Consider the following 18606-nt stretch of genomic DNA (forward strand, 5'->3'; position numbering starts at 1 on the left):
TTTCAAAATAAATAATCGGTTTCACGTTTTTTTTTTTTACATTTTCAGATATGTTAATGACAAGTAGTGAATTTGTATAACTATTATTAGCTATTATAAAACAAAACAGTGACATTTTAATTTTTTCTTATCATTACTGTGTAAGCTTGATTTAAGTCATGATTACTGGCCTTAGTTACAGCACATTCAAAGTGTGGAAACTTTCCACCAATCGTCTGCGTTGTATCCAACACGTGATCTGCTGGCCAATCACAAACGAGTTCCATCGTTGTCAGCGACTATAAGAATGTGGCGTCTCTAGAACATTTTCACTTTCACAGTAGGTAACCAACGCCACAGAACGTTGTTCACAATGATACTCACGGTGTGTATCTTTATGTACCACTATTTTGCCGCAAAGAAGCCGAAGGAGGTGTCACCAAATGAAAACATAGCGATCGAAAGGTAAAGAGACTATCCTTTGCTACTATGAAGACACTTTATTTTTAATTTTTATGTATTATTTTCTATGTCTATATGTTGTAGTGTCAATGATCTTCCGTTTGAGAAATCTTTTGGAACCTTTCTAGATTTCACTGCATTTTCGTTTTTTTTTGTTTTCATGTCAGTACTTTGTACGACGAACAAAATGTTGACTATCCAGTAGCCAACTTAGGTAATGATGACAACAGAACGTACAATTCGCCAAAAAAGAAACGCAAACGTAAAAGAAATTCGGTTGAAGATAAGGAAATATGTACAGTTGGGATACAAACAGAAGTAGAAGAGGAGTCTCTAGATGTAAACTTGAATGAAGTCGGTGTGCAGACTGTCTTTGCTGAGACTGATACAGTCGCAGTACAGACAGCATCTTTACAGACAACACCCATTGCTACTCAAACTTCACCAACGGAAACTGCCACAGTGGCGGTACAGTCGACATCATCAACACAGACCGTGGGAACACAGATATATGGTACCCCTCTGACTATCGTGTCAGCGAAGTCCACTGACAGTACTAATACTGCTACACAAACTGATGAGAAACCATTCGATAATGCCTCGGTACAAACTGATGAAAAGGAATTCCAGGATGTATCGGTACAAACTGATGACGTTAATGATAATCCTATTGTAAGTATGCTATATCAATAGGAAAATACGAAAGTGTTTTACTATTAACTAATAAGTTTGTGTGTGGTGTGAAAAGAATTATCATATTGTCTGTACGTTTGTTTGTATTTGTATAAGTCAACTTCTCTATAAAAGTTTACTTTATCGCATATTGCTGGTGACGAAAATCAGTTCGAGATTTTAGGTTTACGTCTCTGTTTCCTTTTTTTCGTATTTTTTCCGAAGCAAACTGGAACCATTTGGTGCTTTTAGGCTAGAATGTGTAAATAGCTCCGGTATAACAAAAGGAAATACAGCAAGATTTATTTGAGTACCCGAGTTTGAGTAATTTTCTTTGGTACTATAGTATTGACCTTTGACATTTCGCAGGATGACGTCATTGAACGCCTACCGTGCGGAGATGTATCGAGAAAGGCAGTGGTCAAAGATGGTATTTGTTTCTTTAAATCTGTTGCCAAAAGTTTCCAAAATGCTGAAGAACGGATGAATGCAAGGGACGAATATATTATGCCAACCACATACAAAAAAGGAAAGAAAACGGCAAATGCTAAATCAGCCGAAAGTTTTGCTACCAAAGTCCGTAGACGATTCAGCAGCCATCCGTTATTGGTCAAGAAGAAAGGTGGCCATATGTATACCAGACTCCTTGGAGAGGACGGTGATGGCGACTAACAAACTGTGCTACAATGCTGATTGTTGTTTTTTTATTTCTGTATATATTTGTTATTTCTATCGATGAAAATAAAATATGTTTCAGTTTATACATGACGACAAAATGTTGACTAATTTTATTCAAATTACAGGGTTGTTGTTTTTATATATTATGTAGTTTTCTATTTTGAAGTTGATAGTGATATTAATAGGAAATTGTGAACGCTGTAATTCCATAGGGGTATTTTGTGGTACATGGTCTACAACCGAAATTCTCTGTTTTTTCCGGTCGCGGTGCGTCACTTGACACCCCCCCCCCCCCTCCACCCTCTCTTGGTCAACGCCAACATAATCATGCCATCCACGTCCGGCACATACGTCCTTTTGTTTTCAATATTCGAATTGAAAACTTGCAAAACGACTAACGACGACCAAGTGAAAGCATCCTGTGTATTTCAAGATGAAAGAATTCGCTTTGTTTGATATGTCATGTTGATAAAAATATCAGTCACTTTTACATTGAAACGGGAGGTGATCGAAAATTTGAAACCAATTGTAGCGAAACGATTGAAAGTCTCTTCTTCAATACCTAAGAAAGGTTAATGAAATATTTTTACTCGATCATTTAGTAAATGTTCTGACAGACTCGCGACTGTGACAAAAATTGTGTTACTGACAAAAATCATTGTAATTTGAGAAAATAATAGAAAATTGCAAAACATTGTGAAGTCTCACGAGAAATAGTAGATGTCTGATATCAACTTAAAAGACCCAAAATGAAACTGTTCTTCCAATCTGTAATGGCTGTACATCTGATAGGAAAAAATAAATAACACAGCCCATTTGGAAAACAATGGAAAACCTGAACTAGACACTCACACAGAAAAAAAATAGAATAAAAGAAAAACCTACCCCACCTATTCTAAAATCGAGCGCAATCGGAAGCACTCAATTTTTTTTATTAGGCCTTAGTACACATAAGTTCCAACACTACAGACAAGTATAAATGCATTATATCGGTTCAGTTGTGCTATGGTTGGTTCTTTTTATTTTCAATGTTTCTCACAGAATCTTACAAATAATGGGTTGATTAAAAAAAGAACAAAATAAATATGTGTACACATGCTGGTATCACCATAGTTAGATATCACCGTTTTTTTTACGATTCAACCATAGAGGGCGTCATTAAAAAATTCTGTTAGATTTCGAACTATGGGGCAAGGTTGGTCTGGTCATCATGAGAAACATGAAAACAATTCTTCATCACACACATACTCCCAAAAAAGTATTTCTTGTAGTGACTACAACAAGTTCTTTTAATCGTTTGTACATTATGTCGCAGCTAGGTTACAAAAAGTACAGAGACTACTATTAACTCTAGGTGGATTCATATGGTGAAGAATATGATTTGTATACAAAATATTGTGATTTATCTTTGATTGAAATTCCTGTAATTTTGACTCAGTCTCTGTACTAACTTTAATGGGCAATGAAAAGTAAAGGAACCAATCATTGTTGCAAATATCAAGAAAGCCAGCAAAAAGCTTGCTTTTTGGAGGATGAAGTAATCTTCTGTTATTCATTTTCTAATATAGTTTTGACTTTACAAGTTTTGAGTGGAACTAATTTTCCTTTCATTGCTGAAATAATTTGATCTGGATAACAAGAATAAATCCATACACTGGAAGTATCGTCGCAAACCACAGCCTCTTTTACGGCACCGTCCAAAACATGCCATTATTTTGTAGTGTCGTGGAAGAAATAACAGCTCTGGTTTGCGAGTATGACTGGAAGGCACTGCAGCCACTTTGACATCAAAGATGGACAAACAGTAGAGATCTGTGGAGATGAAATACAAGTCTACAGTAAAATTTCCTATTTTTGAAGATGGCACGTACAGAATGGTCTTGAAGAATTGACAAAACCAAACACTGTAATTATACTTTGGAATTCAATGAATTAATAGACTATGTACATGCTTGATATCAATGTCTAGTACATATCAAAGTGCTATTTATCATTGCTTGTAAACAGATTGCAACATGAAAGCCACAATTGTCATGTAGAAAGAAAAATCGAAAATAGCAGGTACATAAAAAATCTGACTAGTAAGCTTAAGAAAAAAGTGAAAAAAATCTACAAATAAAAGTATGCATACTTAACTTTTATTATATACTTCACCTAAGTGTCATAATTTGAGTTAAGGAAGTGGCTTGGTTCATCCATTCCATCATATGGATCTGACAGAATAAATTCAAATCTGAGTCAAATAATATTTTAAATATTGTGTTATGTTGGAACACCTGGTATATTCAGAATATTAAGATTTAATAAGCCAATATTTGATTTTTAAAAGGTTACGTGTAACTTGTTGGATTGTGGTCTCATTTAATGTTTGTGTGAAATATGTTAAAAATAGTAAGAACAATTGACTTACTGTACAACAAGAGCATATTAGTATTGTATAAAAATAGTGCCAATGGCGTTGTAGCACAACTGTACATTTAAACAAGCAATCTATCGGTCGAAAGAGCGTCGCTGTTTTTGTACCTAATGCAAATTTATTTGAATGCCAGTGGTGATTTAAGTATGATTGAGGATAATAAAATGCTAATTTTGTTATGAGATAAATAAAACAATATAAATCCTGCATTATATTCAATGTATAACTAAGGTACTGCTGAAAAATATGCCAGGGCAGATATCTTAATACATTTGTTTATCATCATTTATTTACATTATTATGTATATTTATGACCCGGTCAAATTCTCTTGAACAAAATTAGTTCTGGCCCTTTTAAGCCATTTTCACACCACCTTTCAGCTCAACTGGCTGAGTTGCTTCGGAGAAGAAAATTTTTTAAAGTATTTTTTACCAAAAAGTCATATTTTAGACCTACTTTGCATATTTATGACCTGGTGAAATTCTCTTGAACAAAACTAGATCTGGCTATTTCAAGACACCTTCATACCAAATTTCAGCTCAATTGGCCAAGTAGTTTCAGAGAAATAGGCTTTTAAAGTATTTTTACCCAAAAGTCCTAATTTGGATATTTATCACCTGACCAAATTCTCTTGAACAAAATCGGATCTGGGTATTTCAAGACATCTTCACACTAAATTTCAGCTCAATAGGTCGATTAGTTTTAGAAAAGTGGATTGAATACAAAACAAATGGTCAAAGGTCAGACATCTACCTACCCCTATAGCTCTGCCGACTGTCTTTGACAGCGGAGCTAAAAAATGTTTCTCCACATGCTGATCCATACTAGGTATAAGTGTATACGCAAAATGCACATCTCATTTTCATTTGAAGAATTGTCCATTCACATGCCCTAAGTACCCCACCAAATACCAAGGCAATCGGGCTGGTGGTTTTTGACTTTAAGTTGTTTACACACACACACACACACACACACACACACACACACACACACACACACACACACACACACAGGCACACAGAGACAGACATACAGACAGATAGACATAGACACACAGGGACAGACAGACAGACAGACACAGACACAGACACAGGCACAGATACACACACAGACACAGACACACACAGGCACAGACACACACTTTACTACGATTATAGAACTGCCAAACCTTTGCTATTGCTATTAACATCAAAACTAACTTGTGGGATAACTGCCAAGGGTTAAAATAAATTAAAGCCACCTACCAAGTCCAACATGGTCAACTTCAAACCTTTGCAGCAATTCTGGGGGGATGAATGGATCTTCAAGTATACCACTGTCTTGAACACTGACTTCCTCATACTCAGGAAAATAGCCACTGTGGAATGGCAGCTTTGGCAAGGTTGGGTTTTGATTTTGAATGGGTTCTGTAGATTTTGGCATCCATGGATGCTCTGGTTTATGCTTGATATATTCAGATTGTTGTTGAGATAGAAGATTGACAGAAAAAGCCAAAGACTCTTGTAAATTTGGCTTTGCTTCTAAAGTGGCTTCTTTATAGGGGTTACAAATATTGTTTCCAAGTAAGTCCTGCAAGAGAGAAATGATCAGAGAAAAGAAAAGGTCAAATTCATCTTTCACAAAAAATTTGGCAAGCTTTCTGTTATGAAAAATGATAACTATCTACACATTTATGATAGTTCTGTGAAATCACCAAAACCAAGCCCTCTGGCTGGCAGGATATATATCATTCTGTTGCCCCATACTTCAAGCATGTGTTATATTTCAAGTAGGAAAAATATAGTAAGGTTGTTTTATCAAGTAAAAGACATATTAAAAATCCAAAATAAATTCCAATTCTCATCCATATGGTCACTTTAATGTTCCAAATCAGTATCTGCACATATAAGAATTTAATGCAAAATTGTTGTTTTCCAGTGTGGAAAAGTGTGCACACACATTTCATGAACACAAAATCACATGTATACACAGCATTTGCCATATTTGGCAGACAATAATGAACCAAATGATGTGTAAATACAATATGGACATGCTGGGTAATTGAACTCATGCTTTCAAAAGAGTTGTTCATTAAAGTGTGGCTGCAGAGCACACAAAGGGCACTAATGCACGTACAAGAATAATAATATGCACATTGCCATTTACACATAATTGGGTTCTGTTATTGTACATGTAGTATGTGGTGGGTTAGACATTTACAGCTCTTGCAATCAAACTATGAACAATTAACTACTGCAAAATATTGAGTAGTTTCATTTCTGTCTTTGTACAACATTTTATAGTAGGGTTAGATCAAAGGAGTGCTCCAATAGGGAACTTGCAAACCTGCCATGTTTAATGTTGCATCATGGGAAATGTGATAATAAATACTAATCAATTAGCATTATAAACAATGTTGATACATTGTTTGTAACCACAAATAATCAATTCATAGTTACCCTTACCATTATGGGAGGTTTTTTTGTCAGTAGCTCCAGATTAGGTATTACGATAACCACAGGTAATCCCATAGTCCTTTGTGTCTGAGCATGCTCAGTATGGATTGCAAGTTCCCTATTGTGCACATCATTAGATGACTTGATTCATGACAAATGTCAAATTTAGCACCTGTTACAGTACTGATGTTTAGAAGGTTTTCTGTTGCGAGACATCAATCTGTATGTCTAGCCATGATAGCATGGTATTTGGCACTAACGAATAGTTATGTGCTTGTTTGGTGGCATCAACAAGGGAAATTTATGCTGTTATTCAACTTTACCACTGTGTAGGCAATGTTATGACTCCTGTAATAGCTAAATCTATGCTATTACATCAGGACAAGTTCAGTAATGTATCAATAATTGTTTCAATAGTTTATCATTCATAGTTCGATTAGAAGCAGTGTAAGCATTTTGCCTAATCCTATCACAGATTTTATGGCGAGTGTATGAAAGAATGCAGGTATGATATAACTGAGGAAAGAAACTCACCTCATGCAGTAAACCACCTCGTAAATCATTTCTGCTTTGAATTATACAATTTTTTTGAGCATCTTCAAAGTGAGCCATCAAGTCATCTGATGGATGCGTGATAGGGTTGCCTTTCTCTGTCAAACCAATAACTCCCTCTGCACCTCTAAAATGTTCCTTTTGATCGTCATTCACAAATACACTCTGAAAAGAAAGAAAATTAACAAAGTATATAAGAAGTTGATTGACATGTGATGGGAAGCATAGCTGTACTGTTATGACAACTAGCATAGATGACTAAAGCACAAACATGTCCCTGTAACATATATTGTGCTCATACGATATCATTTAACTTGTTGTGTTTAAAAAAATAGCACCAATGGCGTTGTGGCACAACTGTGTTCATCCACATTCTAATCCACCCCATGCAATATGCACCACCATCTTAGTGTTGCTATGTGCAGTTTCTTAGTTGCCGAGTGACTTTGTTATTTTTTTTGAATATTTAACTACTTGCCTAAACTACCCCTGTTATCTTTGCTATATACACCATCATTTGGCTGTTGCTATTGGCACGGTCTTGTTTCTAGGCAAAATGGGGACCATTTTAAAATGTTTATCAACATGCCTACCCATCCCTATTTTCATCGTCAGGATACTCAACACCATTTGATTGTTGCTATAGGCATGGTCTTCTTGCTTGGCATATTGCACACATTTTTTTGAATGTTTATTCACTTGCCTACCTATTCCTGTTTTTATCTTTACAATATACATCATTAGTTGCTCTTGCTATGGGTAGCGTCTTGTTGCTAGACATATCTGCATACATTTTTTGAATCCATTTATCATCCCATCCCTGATATCTTTGCAATATGCAACAATTCACTGTTGCAATGGCCATTGTCTTGTTGCTAGGCATACTTTTTGGGAACTTCGCTACCCATTCCTATTTTTATCTTTGAAATATATACCATCATTTGCCTGTTGGTATGGGTGTGGTCTTGTTGCTAGACATACATGTAATCATTTTTTGAATGTTTATTTATTTGCCTATTGCAACATCCAACACCATTTGGCAGTTGCTATGGGTATGGTCTTGTTGCTAGGTAGATATGTATATTTTGTCTTGAACAGTATCCTAACTTATATCCGTACCAAATATCAAAATATTGACAGATAGAAAGACAGACAGATGGACAAGAGTGCAAGACTAGGTGTTTCCATGCAACCTCAAACAAAGGTTAATCTCTGTGCCATTGACAAATAGGTGAGTAAGTATTTCATGACATCAATAAACAATAACCTTTCATTCTTGGCTGAGACTGGAAGCATTTTCTCAGGCCAAGAATTATGTTTATCCACCCAAAATGCCCATCTCTGACATTGAGAATGCTGGGTTATTCTATTTTCATTGTAGCTTGGCATGTATTTGTAGGCATGCTGTCACTGCTTTGGGCTTGGAACGATCAACAGAACACTTGTTTTGTCAGAAATGGTGAACATATTGTCTCACTTTTCTTCATATAGATCATGAAGTTTCGCTATGATTGTAGTAAAAATCGGCAAATTCATAGAAAATATGTATTTTGGTTTCTTTGTATTTGAATAGCTTTCATCAAGTTCTTGTCTTTTCTGACATGACAGTAAAACAGGGGCTGGCGAAATATTATCATAGCAGTCCTTCCAAAAACAAGATGAGTTTTAAACTTTTACGAGGGGAAAATTTTTACATGAAGACACCTAGTTTACATGCATAAATTAACAAACAAAAGACTGAAAGAAATGTACACATTGTTCATTGTCTAGGTGTCGATCTCAAGAATATGCACCAAGATTTAGGACCTAGTCCGCTCTAAATGCATTCACACATACAAATCTGGTCCGGACTATATTATAGTCCAGACTTAGTCCACCTGTTTCATCCGGACTTAAAGAATCAGACTTAGACCGATTTAACGCATTCCCACAGTACTTTTAGAGCGGACCAAAAGTTAAAGTGGCCCTAGTCCGGACTATTTCTGGCAGTGTGAACCCCCTATGATGGACTGACAGGCAGACAGACATTTCACCATACTTTTGAGTCTACTGAACCGTAATTAGATGTCACTTATCTTTAAAGAGTAACTGACATCCAGTACATATTTGCTTAATTTGCCTTTAAATTTCACATGTCACCCATGTTTAAAAAACATGTAGTACATAAAAGGTCAAATTGTAATAATCATTATCCCATAATATAACTTTAACTAGCTCTTTATTGCATTAATTACAGTTTTGTTCATTTTCTATCATTTATTTATCTTACCTTATAACTTTCTTGTATGGCTGTAAACATACTAGGATTATCTGGGCTAGCACTTTGTCTTTTTGGAACAGGTTGAACAGGCTGCAGAGCTAAGTCATTGGAACCACTGACATTGCCCTGTGTATTCTGGTCCACCAATTTTCTCAACTTTGTCCTTGGTTGTGGACTGATACAATTTGCACCTTTTCTCTTGGCTCCAGCATGAGCATGATTGATAGAGTTGTCAACTTCACGATGTTGTCCATCTGTAAAGTTTTGAAAAAGAAAAACCGGTAATAAACAAAACGATTAATATCAAAATCAAGAATATGAGATATTGGAAATGTATAAAGGTTCTAACACTTTTGCAATTGCTGATAAATATACATTGTTTACTTCAAATGAAAATTCATATGTGTGGGTAAACCATAGTATATAGCATTAAACTTTTGATCCAAACACAAACTTGAAAATTGTTACCTGAAATTTTTGACTGTACACCTTAGTCTTTATGAAGAGATTGACCCACTATTCAGAACAAAGTGACCTTACGAATGTGTGAGCTTTTTTATCAAGGGGTCACGGTGCCTGAAAGTTTGTATCCCACTCCCCCTCCTCTCAGTTCAATGATGGCTTAAGTTCTCTGTTCAATGATGGTCTGGATGTAAACATTATGTAAACTTGTTTATGGTATTTGAACTTTTATTACACAAGATGCTTTTATTACCAGTGTTCTTCATTTAGTGACTTTTTCTGTTATTGTGTATTTCACAGGTAGCTTGTTCTTATTGTTTTTTGTGTTGTTCAGCACATATAGACTTTTAGAATATGTGCCATTTTATAAATGTTCTTCATAGCATAGCTTGTAAAGTGTTCCATGTTTTTCTTATTTTTATTATTATAAATGGCTTCCTTCACTGCCTGCTGTCCAAAGTGCATTGTTCAAATTCCAGGCAAAGTTTTGAATTCGTGTAAGTTTTGTTTACTCTAGTCATAGCAATCAAATGATATCTCACATATTTAAAAAGTGCACTTTTTCAACTTACATGATTGAGATTTTATCACTTCATATATTTATCAGTGTAACAAAAAAAATAAAATAAATAAATATCAGCAAAGAAACAGTTGCAGTCACTACAGGCATGATTATAGTCTTGTCATTATTTCAGAGAAGATTGCCCTTACCTGTCCTAGGTTGCATAAATTGGTCCTTACATTTCTTCTCCCAATGGTTTTCAAATCCTTCTTTCCTTGCCAAAGTTCTTTTACACTCAGGGCAATGGTAATGACCATGATCATCCCTCGTATACTCTCTACAGTCTAAATGGCACACCAAGACAACATAACCTGCAATTACAAACATTATTAGAAACAATTAAGCGAATTAACAGTCAAAATACCTGTGCTGTTCTTAAATTTTTGTTACATAAATGGTACAGGAGATGGACATGGTGAATCTCAATTGTTGTATTAGTTGAGTGTTGTTTAGAAACAGTCCAGCTTTATTATAATTAAGAATATATAACCATATATATATATACATCAAATGGCATAACATCATTATGCTGATGACGTCTGAGTGATTTGAAAAAAAGCTACATAGCTGCTTCAAAAACACATGTAGGGTCTATGATTCCAATAACTTTGAATATGGTAACTTTGCTATTACTATTTAAATAATCCTTATGGATGATCACACACACACAATGTCGCACAAACTAAGTAAACAAACTTGTTCGTTTAGGACAAACCCCGTCCCCCTCCCCCTCCCCTCCCCCATAACAAACATTCACAAGTGTGACATTCTTGTATATGTTTACAAGTACAATACGTTTATATATTATGTAAACCATAATGAAAATTGTAGCGGTCACACCACTACAATTGATGCAATATGTAAAAACATGATGGTGAACACATACCATTCTACCGGAAACCCAGCACTGTATATCACAATAGAAGTAAATTTTAATCAACTTATCAACATCTCAGTGGTAAATACAGAACTTGTTATCATTGATGGCATGAAAGTTTTTGAAATTTGGTTAGAAGTGTGAAAATGTAGTTCAGTAATCACATTGACACCAGACCCCCCCCCCTCCCCCACTAAATGAATGAAGTTTGTTTATTGAGCCTGTGTGAAGTGTGATTGTTCCTTACCATGGCTCACTTTCACACCACTCTTTTTGTGGGTTTTATAATGACGCTTTGCCTTGTCGATGTAGTTTGGCTTGAATTTGGCTTTAGGACAGAGAAGACATGCGAAACGTTTTTTGCCAGCTACATTTACTGCATTTTGTATCTCCTCCACTTTTTTGACAATAGATCTATGCATGTCTGGTGGCTATATAAATATATAAACAGAAAATTAAAAGGTTATAAAGATCTGCTTAATAACATCACACACTAATATATTCAATTGTACTGCAGAAACTTCAGCAGAAAGTGTTTTTCACTTCAGAATCTTAAACTCCTGTATTCAGGCATATGGTGAGATGATGTATGATAGGTGATAGGCTTTTGAGTACAACAGCCCCTGAAGCTTCAAGGTGCTGAAAAGTGAAACTTTGGGATATGCTTCCAAATTTTCTTTTGACTGAATAAAAAATTGTATTTGTACCTATGGTAGATTTTTGTGTGTGTGGATGTGTGTGTGTGTGTGTGTATGTGTGTGTGTGTGTGTGTCGGCCTATCTGTCAGCAGTACGTGACTATCTTAACATCTACTGCATCCATTGTGAACACATCTTCTTTGTGGTACATGCAAGATATGATTACGTTTTACTTAAATTTGGTCCATAATCAGTTAGCTTTAACATAATAATAATTATATTGGTAATCACACACTATTTCTAAAATGCATTATACGATTTCCTTTAGGCCAATGGAAATATGTTATGGAAACACTGATCATGTGACTGTGGGTCAGTCATTTTTTTTCTAAACACATTGCAATATTTGTCTGGTGACCACCACCTATAAAACAAGGTGTTCCATAATATGAACCTCCTCCCACACCCACATTCTGGGCAAAGACAACAACAAATCCATTTGTCTGAGTCATCTGAGGATCGAATTGCCAGGGAGCTGCTCTGAAAATTTTACTACCCCCCCCCCCCCCCCGAATCTGTCAAATGCTTTTGCATTAACACCCCATCATACTTTTTGACATCTATAATGTAACATCACTTTTATTACCAAACACAGCATAATTGTTTATTGAAGGAAGTCTACTAAGCTTCAGTCACAATCAGTTCAGCAATAACAGTTCAGTAGTTTGTACATGTATGATAAATCAACACATTAGGCGTGAGATCAATAGTTAAAAACTAAATTCTTTTAGTAAGGCTTCCCCCACCCCCTTCTAACTAAATTGGTCAAAATTTAAAATTGTTGCACACAGCAAAATCAATTTCAAATTAGTACATAATGTATGTAGTATGTAATGCTATGAATACAAAGCCAGTGAGGAAAAAATACCACTTTTATTGGCACTAATATATTTTAGTGCCATGCATTTTATACATGTATAACAAAGTTTCTTCCATTTTTTTTCAATTTGACAGTATTAGAAATGTTTGTATTTTAAAGGAAATGTAAACAAAAGTGAAGCCATGTGGATTGGAAAGAACAGACTGAGGGAGAAAAGAAAAACCACTGGGTGTGAAATGGCCAGACTGTACTATCAAAATAGTTGGTATTTCTGTATCATATGACAAAAAGATCTAGAAAAGACTTGAGTTAAATTTGGCAGGGCCTATAGAAAAACTGAGATGCAGTCTAAATTTCTGGAAATGTAGAGATCTAAGGGACAGTTTCTTTAGGGGGGGGGGGGTCAGATGTTCGAGTGACACCACCAAGTGATAAGTAATTACGGTCCTCTAAATAATAATACAATCATGACAATACAACCATACTAGCTACGTAATTCTGCAGCCAGGAAGCTAGGAAACAAAACAGGTCAGCAAGCTAGCTACAAAGTACAAACTTCAGTCGCGATAACCCCCTTGTTTTGATTTCGCCTGTCGCGGCATCTCTGAATCGGCCGACCGAGACCTGCAGCTATGATAATCAACTGTACACATATATAAACAAAGTATTTACGATGCCTAATACTTGATCAGTGATACAATAGAACTCCAGTAAAACAAAGCCTGAAGCTCATTCTTACACATTACGAGTAAATATCCTACTTACATTGTGGTTAGTGGCCATCTTGTCGTTGAGTGCGAGTTCAGAGTTGAGAGTTTAATTAAGTTTAACTTCTGTACCGGCCGTTTTATGTAGCCCCGCCCACATATCCGCGTATCCGTCATTCTGCACAGATTTCATCCAAATCATGTTAATATCATCTCAATCGCCAACCAACATGACCAATGTACGTAAATAAGCATTTTATGTATTACTGATGCAAATACCTTCTATTTTAATTTGAAATTGCAAATAAAGTCGTTAAAACTCGGCGCGCATGCCTGTATTTCGCGGCAAATTCAAATGTTGTACTTGTAAAGTGTCGCGCCCTCAGCGATGAGAGTGGGGTTTGTTGTTTTATTGACTCAACGTGCAAATTTACTGCATAAGAGATTATAAGACACACGTGTGTGCGTGCACACACACACACACACACGCACACACACACACACACACGCACACACACACGCGCGCGCACACACACACACACACACACACACACACACACACACACAGACCCACACTGCTACATAATGAAGAATAAATGTTCGAATCATAAACTAATTTATAGAATAAGTATCGTGACACATTTGTTTGTTTGTATAATTGGGCACAATATTTTAAAAGCAGAGACATATAAAATGTTTTTTTATTGAACTGAAAATAATATGCCTGACGCGGTTAGGTAGGAATTTCTTTTCTTATAATCAACATTACGCAAGGAAGTTGAACGATCGCGACTATATCCATTACATCACATTCATCCTGACGATCTCTTGTTACATAGCAACCAAAGTATATATGGAAAGGGAGACCGAATTTGAAATGTCCGACACTTCTTGCTTCTGAACTTGGGATAACTATTGCTGAACTTGAAATAGTTATGAAGGACAGGCATCAATATAGCTTGGAATCCATTGCGAGATTGGATTTTTTACGTTCGTCTTTTGAATTTCAATCAATGATTAGAAAGACGATGTAAAATATCAAAGCTGGATTCTAGGCTAACATCAAAAGAGACGTAAAGGTCAACAAAGTCTATCCGTCCTCAGACTAGGTATCTCGGTTGGTAGACGTAGGTAGCCTTTCTCTTCATGATCCCCCCCCCCCCCCGCACACAGATTCCTTTACGCATATGTATATATATTATCTCTATAATCAGGACCGGCCGCACTATGAGCCTATGACATTATAAAGTATGTTTATTTTCGTTCGCCTATATGTTCTATGTGGCTCCTAGGTTTTGCGAAGAAAATGTACACAAAGAAATAAATGCAATAATTGATTGCTCGCGTCATATATATATATATATATATATATATATATATATATATATATATATATATATATATATATATATATATATATATATATATGAGAGAGAGAGAGAGAGAGAGAGAGAGAGAGAGAGAGAGAGAGAGAGAGAGAGAGAGAGAGAGAGAGAGAGAGAGCATCGAACCGATTATCAATGCTCCTTGATTTCATTGCAAATTAACGTGTGTATATAAAATTTGTTTGCTAAAAACTACATGTGGAGGAAAAAGAGGGTAGAAGGTAATCAGTGTATTTTGTGTTGTTTAAAATTAAATGTCTACGTCCACAGATACAGAATTGTGTTATTCCAATTTAAGTTTTGTATGAAAAATGAAGTTTTGATGTCGAAATCTTTTCCGAAATTCATGGTTTGATGTTGAGTTGTGATTCCGATTTCTTGAAGTTATAATAGCGATGACACTTAATTTGTGGACCACTGTAAAATACCCCCTATCGAATAACAACGTTCACAATTCTCTTTCAATAATTATCACTCTTACCTTTAAAATATATGATAGGAAACAACATATCAATAAAAAAACATATTTCATATCCCTGTAATATGAATAAAATCAGCCAACATTTTGTCGTCATGTATAAACTGAACCATATTTTATTTTTATAGATAGAAATAACAAATATATACAGAAATAAAAAAAAACTCAATCAGCATTGTAGCACAGTTTGTTAGTCGCCATCACCGTCCTCTCCACGGAGTCTGGTATACATATGGTCACCTTTCTTCTTGACCAATAACGGATGGCTGCTGAATCGTCTACGGACTTTGGTAGCAAAACTTTCGGCTGATTTAGCATTTGCCGTTTTCTTTCCTTTTTTGTATGTGGTTGGCATTAGATATTCGTCTCTTACATTCATCCGTTCTTCAGCATTTTGGAAAGTTTCGGCAACAGCTTTAAAGAAACGAATACCATCGCTGACTACTGCCTTTCTCGATACATCTCCGCACGGTAGGTGTTCAATGACGTCATCCTGCGAAATGTCAAAGGTCAATACTATTATTAAAGAGACAGTGTGTTAGCTATCCAAAGAAATTGATCAAACTAGGGTAATCAAACATATCTTACTGTATTTCCTTTTGTTACGTTTATATCGGAGTTATTGACACATTCTATCCTAATAGCACCGGGGAATGGTTCAAATTTGCTTCGAAAAAATACAAAAAAAAAAGCAAACAGAAACGTAACACCTAAAATCTCTATCTTTTTAACTAGCAATATGTGATATACTTGACTCTCCCGTCTTAGTTCTTTAACATATACAAATACAAACAAACATACAAAAATATGGTAATTCGTTTACACATCACACACAACCGTTAATAGTAAAACAATTTCGTATTTTCCTACAATATAGTATATACTTACAACAGGATTATCACTAACTTCATCAGTTTGTACCAATACATCCTGGAATTCCTTTTCATCAGTTTGTACCGAGGCATTATCGAATGGTTTCTCATCAGTTTGTGTAGCAGTACTCTCAGTGGACTTTGCAGACACGATATTCAGAGGGGTACCATATATCTGTGTTCCCACTGTCTGTGTTGATGGTGTCGACTGCACCGCCACTGTGCCAGTTTCTTTTGGTGGAGTTTGAGTGGCAATGGGTGCTGTCTGTAAAATTGCTGTTTGTACACCTACTGCGTCTGTCTCAACAGATACAGTCTGCACACCGACTTCATTCAAGTTTACATCGAGAGGCTCCTCTTCTACTTCTGTTTGTATCCCAACTGTACATATTTCCTTAGCTTCTACGAATTTTCTTTTACGTTTACGTCTCTTTTTTGGCGAATTGTACGTTCTGTTGTCATCATTACCTAAGTTGGCTACTGGATAGTCAACATTTTGTTCGTCGTACAAAGTACTGAGATGAAAACAAAAAAAACAACAACACGAAAATGCCATGAATTCTAGAAAGGTTTAAAAAGATTTCTCAAACGGAAGATCATTGATATTACAACATACAGACACACAAGATAATGCATAAAAACAACAACAACAAAATAAATGTTTTCATATGTAGCAGCAAATTTAAGGATAGTCCTTTTACCTTTCGTAAGCTATGTTTTCATTTGGTGACGGCTCCTTCGGCTTCTTTGCGGCAAAATAGTGGTACATAAAGATACACACCGTGAGTATCATTGTGAACAACGTACTATGGCGTTGGTTACACTGTGAAAGTGAAAATGTTCTAGAGACGCCACATTCTTATAGTCGCTGACAACGATGGAACTCGTTTGTGATTGGCCAGCAGATCACGTGTTGGATACAGCGCAGGCAATTGGTGGAAAGTTTCCACACTCTGTATATGTTGTAACAACGAAGGGCAGTAATCATGACACAATCAGGCTTACACAGTAATGATAAGAACACAATTAAAATGTCAATGTTTTGTTTTATTATAGCTATTAATAGTTATACAAATTCACTACTGGTCATTTACATATCACGTGAACGTATAAACCGTACCAAAACCGGGTTATTTATTTTGAAAAGCTACCGCGATTTCTTGTCTACGTTGTAACAAAATTTTGTTTGCGATCTGTGGTGACTTCATTTATAGGATGGTATCCATAGAGTAGAGCACACTAGTTAAAGTTAACTTCTTCATTATCGACTATTTATTTTACTAATACAGACAAAGGTTTGTCCCCTGTACAGTGTACGTAAGTATCTATTTTTCACCAAGATCAACACATTAAGGTTTTAACAGGAAGCATGTTTTTTTTTTTTAAACTCCATTAGCTTATTTTTTTAAATGCATCGCTGGTATCATCACAACAAATTACTCTGAAGTAACCGGAAGCATGCTTTTAATTCCCCAAATCTCATTATTATTTTAAAAAAAAAAGATCGCAAGGAAGTAATCGGAAATTATCCTTTTACATCACCGCACACAGTAGGTCAGAAATCATGTCTATTTATTTTAGATCAGTACTGATGAGGTTACTAGAGGACCACCATACATGTGTGACGGTAATAAAAACAATTATAAATCATATAGTAAATGCATAATCTTAGGACCCTCCCCCATCAAGTCAGTATGCAGAACTTATCAAGTGGGAGTGTAAAGACCCCTTTCTCTGATGTAAAAATGCATTAAAATATAATATGTAAAATTATATTGTATTGACAAATCTGGACTAACCTTTGTGTATTCCATGTACTCCATTTAGATTGTCTTCGTAATAATATAAGGTATCGATCGGCTACAACTAAACGTATTTACATGGCTCGGCTTGTTTTGTCTGTGTACAGTGATTCATTTAGTATTTTGGTTTTGTGAGTACCCAGTACTGACTTTATGACCTAAACACTGAAATGACTAACTAAAAAGATAGCACTGCATATAAGTATAAATACATTGTATCAGTTCAGTTGTGTTAATAAGTATAAGCTTAACTACACTATCAATTTAGTTGTGCGGTTGACGTTCTTTATTTCCATGTTTTGTCACAGTATCTTAAAAAATAGTCGATTACAAAAAGAAAGAAAGAACAAAGTATTAATATATGTGCATATGTTGGTATCGCAACATTTAAATATTACGTGTCATTTTTTACGATCCGACCATAGAGGGCGTCATTTGATAAATGTGGTCAGATTCCATAAATATGGGGGTCGGTCGAGTTTGGAGAA

The 18606-nt window shown here is 35.5% G+C and overlaps 1 protein-coding gene across 1 annotated transcript; it reads right to left on the minus strand.

The window, feature by feature from the left end:
- Nucleotides 1-2852: 2852 nt before the first annotated feature.
- Nucleotides 2853-11781, minus strand: LOC144434616 (uncharacterized). The gene is made up of 7 exons (XM_078123096.1): nt 11604-11781; nt 10629-10790; nt 9465-9709; nt 7178-7360; nt 5453-5777; nt 3928-4004; nt 2853-3603 (listed from the first exon to the last, which is right to left on the minus strand). The coding sequence occupies exons 1-6, from the start codon at nt 11776-11778 to the stop codon at nt 3946-3948; spliced, it is 1149 nt and encodes a 382-aa protein (XP_077979222.1). The 5' UTR covers nt 11779-11781; the 3' UTR covers nt 2853-3603; nt 3928-3945.
- Between the last annotated feature and the right edge of the window lie 6825 nt (nt 11782-18606).

Source organism: Glandiceps talaboti, chromosome 4 (assembly GCF_964340395.1).
Source record: "Glandiceps talaboti chromosome 4, keGlaTala1.1, whole genome shotgun sequence".
NCBI classification, from domain to species: domain Eukaryota; kingdom Metazoa; phylum Hemichordata; class Enteropneusta; family Spengelidae; genus Glandiceps; species Glandiceps talaboti.